This window comes from Prunus dulcis, chromosome 1, assembly GCF_902201215.1.
Source record: "Prunus dulcis chromosome 1, ALMONDv2, whole genome shotgun sequence".
Classification (NCBI taxonomy): Eukaryota; Viridiplantae; Streptophyta; class Magnoliopsida; order Rosales; family Rosaceae; genus Prunus; species Prunus dulcis.
This window is the reverse complement of record NC_047650.1, coordinates 3,416,984-3,425,373: the sequence shown is the minus strand read 5'-3', so window position 1 is coordinate 3,425,373 and position 8,390 is coordinate 3,416,984. Positions and strand designations below refer to the sequence as shown.

General features: G+C 36.0%; 1 protein-coding gene across 5 annotated transcripts; it reads left to right on the top strand.

Annotated features, from left to right (window-relative positions):
* Positions 1-2,698: 2,698 nt before the first annotated feature.
* Positions 2,699-8,163, top strand: LOC117612692. Of its 5 annotated transcripts, none has more exons than XM_034341374.1 (5): positions 2,699-3,211; positions 3,917-5,779; positions 6,850-6,933; positions 7,452-7,503; positions 7,783-7,872. In XM_034341374.1, the coding sequence occupies exons 2-4, from the start codon at positions 4,049-4,051 to the stop codon at positions 7,494-7,496; spliced, it is 1,860 nt and encodes a 619-aa protein (XP_034197265.1). In that variant the 5' UTR covers positions 2,699-3,211; positions 3,917-4,048; the 3' UTR covers positions 7,497-7,503; positions 7,783-7,872. The 5 variants fall into 5 exon arrangements, 4 of the variants coding, with proteins under 4 accessions (XP_034197265.1, XP_034197251.1, XP_034197272.1 ...); XR_004583524.1 differs by having other exon boundaries at positions 2,700-3,211; positions 7,452-7,557; positions 7,783-7,896; XM_034341360.1 differs by lacking the exon at positions 7,452-7,503 and having other exon boundaries at positions 7,783-8,163.
* Positions 8,164-8,390: the final 227 nt, after the last annotated feature.

The window sequence follows — 8,390 nt, the reverse complement described above, 5'->3', positions numbered from 1 at the left end:
ATAGATGCCATAGAAAAATGCTAGTCTATAATCACAAACATCCAGTTCTACTAGTGGTAGTGGGGATGCCAATAGCAATTTCATTTGTCATATAACTCACTACCCATAATTCCACTGCAGAAAATTTAGCCTAGTCTAGAGACCACCAACCACTATCTATTGCTATTACAAGAAAAACTTCCCACCAACTAACTATATCAATCTTGCTCGTGACTAAATTGCCTAACAACAAAAAAGCACGTTTTTAGACAGCAAAAGGGTTTTTTTCCTTCCCCAAAAACACTTCTCTTTTTTCCCTTTTGTATCCGACTTTTTTAGTAAGTAGTTGAACTTCACAAAAATGCATTTTGTGGTTCGGAAAAAAATTTGTGCTTTTATTATCCCAAAAAATAAAAAAAATGCTTTTAGGTGAAAATATGCTATCGAGACATATATCTAACCAAACAATTCAAGTTAGCTATTCTCTTTAATCTAGTGGTATTTCTTTCTTTAATATTAAAAATTGTTCAAACATCAAATATTTGTCCGTCAATGATAGGAAAACAAAGATAGAGAAATACTTCTCTATCATATGTTGTAATATATCATATGTTGTAATAGAGAAGTTTTACTCCTCAAATTAGTTCTTTTTGTTTGACCAAAAACAAATTATTTTTTTTACATCGAGATAAACAATAGAACTACACTACCATAATTGATCAATGACAACTAGATATCGTTTTTGCATCCATGTAAAACGAATTTAAGACATTCTCCAACTCAGCGGAGACAACTACCACTACACAAAAGACTAATTGATCCTCAAATAAGTTCTTTAGACAACACACTCCGTTTTACATTAGATTATTAATTAGGAGAGATCTAAACAAGGGTAACCATAATTAATTTGGTTGGTTTTGGTTTTTAGTAGAGCCATGATGAATTTTATGATTGCAACCTTGCAACCATTCAATGCTGGAAATAAATCTTTTGAGGTGATGGCCGATCTGATTTTCTGAGTGAGTTGAAGTATGAGATTTAATTTACCCGCCGCCTCCATAATAAATAAGTAGGGGAGGAGAATATGAGCACATTAAAGAAACTAACATGATTAATAATATAATAATAAATTTAAATACTATAAAAATTAGAAACAAATAAGAGAATGTAATGTATGTAGGTGTAGGTATGTTTGTATTTGATCATTTCCTACGCTATCTCTCTCTCTCTCTCTCTCTCTCTCTCTCTCTTCACATGTCCCAGTCCAAGAGACCAAGTCGTAGCCTTGCGGCAATCAAAATTCAAGGCAATGAAAACAAAGAAATTTTGTCTGAACTTGAACCCAATTGCCCAATAATAATTATTAAAAAATAAAAATAAAAATAAAATGTGAACAATTTAGCTGATGTGGCCTTCTCCTATTCGGCTACTTGTAGTGGGGGCCACCCTGACCTACTAGTGGAGTTCTCTGGCTCTCAGTATCATGCGCACCAGCTCACCCTCAAAAACCTTTTCCCTCTTTATTTTTGAACCATATACCAATAGTAAAGAGATAAGTTGGAACGAATTATACACTCAAAATGTATATTATATTATATCTTCAATTCAAATTCTCAAGTAAAAATATTACATTACTTTTTACTTGTGAATTTTGGCTAATTGCAAAGTGTGTGTGTTAAAAATTTTATATCCAATACCAAGTCTTATCTTATATGATAAATTTTCTTTATTAGTATAATGACCAATATCACTGATTCATTTGGGAGTGCTTTTAGAGTGGAAAACGTTACTGACTGTGTTTGATATAACAATTTAAAAGTACTTTTGGGTTCATAAAACCGCTTTTTGGAGGTGGTGCTTTATTTTTTATATAATTAAATAGAAACTTCATTAGATAAACTTCAGCGATACAATCCAAGATATCAACAAGACATCTAAAATACAAATTCCATGAATGCAACAAACTAAAATGCTAAAAGTAAAACTAACGCAAACAAAAACCGCACTAAAATTACTAGTCCACATAACCCCAATTAGTCATAAGCCCAAACAAAACCCACAAACTCAACATAACCAAAACCCTAAATCAACATGTGCGCCTAAACGAACCATATCACCACCACCTGAAGAAACACCCTCGCGGCCGCACCTGCGATTGCATCCGTAACAGATCTGAAGAAAATATGATTTCTAGCGATCTCCCTGCGCATAAAAGCGAGGAGGTGCTTCTTCATGAAACACTTACAATTGGATTTATAACAAAAATTTCAACGCTTTTCTAATAAAAGCAATTTTAATAAAATCGCTTAGGAGCAAAAATGTTTTCTATAAATGTAATTCCAAATAGGCATGTTCTCAATGTTGAAAGATGTCTATGTTTTAATCCTCCAACTCAATAGATAAAAAAAAGAAAAACTAGTAAGGCCGCTAGCACTCATCACATTTCATATTGTCATGATTGCGGATTACACGTTGGGATAAAAATTCACATTATCAATGATCAAAAGATAGGGTTAACAAGGCGATATGTTCTTCCTCAACCGTGAATATATTGGGTAATTTTTCTTCTAACATAAAATCAACAAGGCACGCAATTTATAAACTTTTTGTTAAGCATCTACTTTTGTGTAAATTTCTTTGTCAACGTAGTGGCTCAGGAAATGCAAGAATATGAGGTGGGGCCCGCCACAGTTGAACCCGGGACTTCGGTAGAACTAAACAAGTATCCAAATTCAACCCAGAAAACGTGGCTTACGAATTAAACCCACTTCATCCCCCACCACGCCTCTTGGTTCAGTTCAGAGGTTTTTTTGTTTCAGTTTTTCAGACCCAAAACAAATAAAGTTCAGTTTTTTTTTTATTCAGGCATTTCTCATAATTTCTTTCGTTCTTTCTTCAATGTTGCCTAAAACAGTTGTAATTTTTTCTTGAAAATGAAAAGAAACAGATGGCTTGGAACCTAGAATTGTGAGACGTGTGATCTCATTAGTAGTGGTGGTGGTGGCTCTTGCTTATCTTTGCTTTTCCATGTGCTTAGCTGGTTGTTTATTCTTCTTCACTTGGCCACCTTTTTTCCTTTACTTTCTTTTTGGTGGTTCCCCATTTGACCTTTCAGTCTTCTTTGTGCTTAAAGTGTGCGGTTGGGACAACAAGCTCAAAGTTTGAGGAGTAAGAACAGTGTTAAATGCATTGCAAATAAGCTGCTTGCTTCTTCTTGGATCCAATTCCTAAGGTAAGAGAAAAAGAAAAAATTCGTCTTTTTAGTTTTTTTTTTTTTTATATGTATATTTTAAATTGTTTGAACTTTTCTTCTGGGTGTCTGTTTATTATGTTTTATGGCCACTTTCTGCCTTTTAAAAAATATTTTATTCATCTTTATCATAGGCCACTTTGTTGGTTTGATTGTGATTTTCTAATGTTGTGTTTGAATTTCCTTTCTGGGTTTTATTTATATGGAGTTAAGATGTATAAAGATCAAATCTTTTTGTCTGTCTGCTTCTTTCTCAGTTCTTAGAGAAATTGTACTATAAACAGATGGAAATTAGGAGTTAAGCACTTTCTTTTTACTGAATTAGGAGCTATGTTGGGTTGGTGGGAGATTTTTTTGTATATGTTCCTGTTTTGGGTTAGGGAGAAACTGTATCCAAGTCACCAAGGGAAAGTTAGAAAACTGTGGACGATATAATTGCAGTTGGTTTTGATAGCACAACAAATAAATAAAAACCTCCAAGCTTATTTTTTATGATTGTGCCTGGAGCCTAATGCTTCACGCTTCAGATTTTGAAAACAATCTCCCAATCTTGATTTTGACAGCTTCGATCAATTTCTGGACTTATCTCCGTAGCTTCTGGGTTGGACAAACTTCAAAGTTTCCAATTGATGTCATCTTAAATTTGCAAATTGATAGCTTGTGCTTACCGCTTGTGTTTGTTTTCAGGTTTCTTGCAAGATAAGAATTGGACAGTTATATAAGGCCGTCTACCACCAAGACTATATAAATCAGTTTGAAACAAAATATAAGGAAAAACTTAGCTGCCATTAATGTGTGGTATTTAATTGGGGTCAGCAGATGGATGATAAGTTTGTAGATGCTCAGAAAGATCACCAGGGACAAGACGATTCGTTGCATAGATTGAGCAAGGAGCGGGAATTGTCAAGAAATGGTACTTTAAAATCCTCTGGGTCAAAATTGAAAAGGTTAGTCACATGGTCAAATCCACAGCATGCCCTAATTTCAAATGTTAAGTGTTCACAAATTAGTAAATGTTGCACAAAAAGTTCATTGTTTCCAAGTGCTCTGGGCTTGGACAGAAGGATTCCAAAACATATACTGAGCTTAGATGAAAAATTTCGTCGTCGTTGCATGGAATTGATTCATATTAGTGCATCCAAAGCTACCCGATGCAGTGCAGTTGTGAATTTGAGCTCGACAAAGATTGGTGCTTTGCCTAAGAGCTTGAATGTGGCTAAAGTTAGAAGTGGAGATACATGTAATTCTACTAGGTTTGTTTTTGAATGTCCATTGGCAGCTGGAGGTGGGAGTGTAGTGATAGGCCCTGCAGGACAGTGGATTGTAGGTACAGTTATGGGGAGCAAGAGCATGGTGAATATATTAAAGAGCCCTTTGTTCCACCAATTCGGTCCCCTCGGTAGCAATACAGACTTGACAAGAATTAATACAAATGATGTGAAAGGCTCAATATGCTATGATTTTACAGAATCTCCTGGTGGATTAAGTTTCTCTTCTTCACCGGTGCTAGAAAAGGAAACACCAAATAAGGGAAGCCATAAAAATGGATCTGATACTGGCCACAAAAGGTTTGTTTCTCTGTGTAGTACAAACTCTGCGTGTTCTGATCAATCTTCTGCTTCTGCTCTCGCCACTGTTTCTCAAGGAATGCTTCAATGCACGTGGAAGGGAGGGAATCCTCATTTTGTTTTCTCCACAGATCAAAAAAGGGAGGTCTATGTAGCCAACTTGTGGAAGGTTGAGTCTGAAGAAGATAAGACTCTGGACTTTGTATACTTGTTCCATTCAGGAAAGGGTGGGCAAAAGGACCATGAAATTCGAGATGGTGAGTCACAGCTTGTCGGTAAGATGAAAGTGAATAATTTGGTCTCGCTCTGCTCAAACAATTCAAAGATCATGGAGACTGAGTTTGTTTTGTTTGGTGGTGGTATTGAGATGCATACTTCTAGCCATAATCTCAGGAAGAGTAAGGGGTTATCAAAGAAGGTGGCAGAAGTATTCAGGTCAAGTCAGTCATCCAAACAAAAAACCTCCTCCAAATTGAGTGGACCAATTTCGAAACTTGAAAGTTCTTCTCGGGAGTCGTGCCTAGATACAGGCAACAATCAAGATGCTCTAGGTCTGCCCAATTTATTAGAAGATCATCTCCCTCCAAATTTTGAATTGGCTGCCATTGTTGTCAAAGACCATCTCCCTGATGATCGTAAGGAGGAGGCTGGAGGTTGGGGTTTGAAATTTCTGAAGAAAGTTGGAGTCAAGAAAACCGCTACTGTGGAAGCCTCAGTACCTATCGAATGTTGTCGAAATAATGGTGATTGCTCTACCAGTGTGGATGTTCTAATCCCAGCAGGTCTTCATGGTGGGCCAAGAACCAGAAATGGTGGTGTTTCAACTCTTACTGAAAGATGGAGATCTGGTGGACATTGTGACTGTGGAGGTTGGGATCTGGGGTGCCCACTCACAGTACTTCAAACCAAAGCAAGCAAAGAAGACATTTTCCCTCAATCGGACACTCAGGGGGAATGCAAGTCATTTGATTTAAATCGAAAGGTATGCCAATCTCCTACCTCACTCCCTTCCCCCTTTAGTTTCTTACAAAGTGAAATACAAAATGTTGTTGAGCAAGTATTAAAATTGACTACATCCATACATGTTTACAAAATTTGTGTATTCGGTGCTTGATCTGATGAGTTAATGTTTTTGGACATGAGATCTCGGAATCTGGAAAATAATATTGTTTTTGGCTTGAAAACGAAGGATGAAGTGTTTTTTATGACTTACCTGATGGGAACTGAAACATGGTATTTTATACTTCCAGCATATTTTTGTGTGATGCTAAAGCTATATGGTTCTTTGCAAGGCTACAGAATGTTAGTTGCTGTTAAAAATTATCCAGGAACAATTTGTCACATACTTACATCTATTCGTACTTAACTTTTGAGCATATATGCAATTATTTGAATATGTATTGAGATGCTTTTCTCCCATTTCAATTCTTCAGGGTTCAGAACATGGCCCTCCCACATTCAGGATGTTGAATGTCCACGATGGTTTATATTTTGTTCATTTTCAACCAACTATGTCTATTCTGCAGTCCTTCTCAATTGCAGTAGCAATTATCCATACACAGAGTCCCACTCTCCGACCAAAATGTACAGGAGTTTTAAGTACCAAAATCCAGGGTTGAAATTTGTGTAGTAGTTGTAACTCTCATACTGTATACAGCAGTGGGCAACTTAAATTATATATGTATGTATACATTGGAATCCAGATGTTTTCTGTTGTGTTTTATGGTTTTCTTCAGTTACCCTGATACAGTGATATCAGACAGTTTTCTGATTCTAGGATAGTTTGTATTGGTTGGGATTTAGTCCCTTGATTCTTAGGCCAGAAACGCTTGTAATCTGCTCATTAGTATTGAATGTACGAGATTTTGATATAATTAAATTGATGGCAAATCATCTTGAGGGCAATTAGCAACACTGAATTTGGCATTTTAATAATTTTGCTGAGATCAATCCGAACTGGAATTTAATTCTTAGACAAAACCCTGCTATCCTAATTTAAAATTTTCATCTTCTGCATACCTCCACTCCAGCTTTAGAGCGTTTGATTTGCAGTTTGTCAACATGCTTGCTCTGGTCGCCGCTAGTTCGTTCATTACCATGTTCATGCGTGGAATACATCATTCTAGTGCTCACAAAGTAAGTTTCCTGGATCTTATCTTTTGTTTTCATGTTTTAATTACAGGGATTACATTTGACATATTAGATTGTCTTATATTTTGTTTGCCCACTAGGTGTTCATCATATACTCAAACATAGTTGTCTAGCTTAGCTATAAAAAGTGATAGAGAAGAGATTGAGACTAAATAATCGTAGTAGTCCTCTTCATAATCAGAAGATAAAGTTAGAAACTTACCTATAGCCTCTAAACCATGTCATATCAAACCATGGACCTGACCATTTATAAATGATGGTGGCAATTTAATTAGATGCGTCAAACATGCCTGAAGCACGTTCGTTTAACTTCAAATTTCCTAGCCAAGATAGAGAAAAATAAGAAAAAAAGGATGAGAAAAGCAAACTAACCATAGTGGACAGTACAATAAATCCACATAGCCATGCTATAAAGGGAAAAAGAACAAGAAAAATATTTAACTTTGTAAAAGTATTATCAAATCATCATGTATGCAGGACCTTTTTTTTTTTTTTTTTTTTAGGTCAAGCATGTGTGCAGGACCTTCTACTGGAAGTATATGGGGTAAATTTCAGGTAACCATTCTCCAGCAGGCTTTTCACTCCTACCCTGTGTGTGATTACTTTAAGGTTAATGGAAAGTTCTTTCATATAATTCATTCCGTATAGTTCTACGTAGAAGCAGGTCAAGAATTCTGGATTACTGTAAAATGTCTCAATTGCTGATCTACTTTAACTAATAATGTGAACATTAAACTTGTATATTGGCATATTTCATGGCTGACAGTTTCCTTAAGAAAATTTCCCCTCGCTGGTATTGTAATGATGACTGTCACGTTTCTTGTGGTGATACAGATGCATAAGTACAAGTGTTTGAGTATCTTGATCACAGGGCTGGTAAAATTGTGGTCAAACCGAATGGAAGGCTTAACAGATGCGGGGTTTTTTGCCTCCATATTGATATGGGGTTGAAAGAGATTGATGATTGAACTGCAAGTATTTGGTTAAACCAGGCAAGCAAGGTGTTTCAGGAAAGAGATGGAATTTGATTTTGTCTGCAGGCTGCTTTTCCATTTTTGTTTAAACTTGTGAGGAGCTCTTTTGGTGAAGTTTTGATGCATCATTGGTTGCTTCTATGTCAGTTTCAATTTGTGTTTGTTTTGAATCCTGACAGAAGTTGTTCTTGGCCTGTTATGCCTTTACTTTATTTCTAAGCGGTTGATATTTGTCCCAGTACCTGAGTCATTCAATGCGTATTAAAAAAACCCCACTGTAAATGCAAATTGAGACTCATTTTAGTCTGTTTGATAACGTTTGCGTTTCTTGTTTCATTCTCTCTGACATGGTTGTTTTGAATAGACTAGAGAAAAGAGAAATGTTTGCCCACCTACAACGCTGTTACAATGACAAGTTGAAAACGAAAAAGAAAAGATGGAAAGCATTGTCTTAGTAGTAAATGAAGA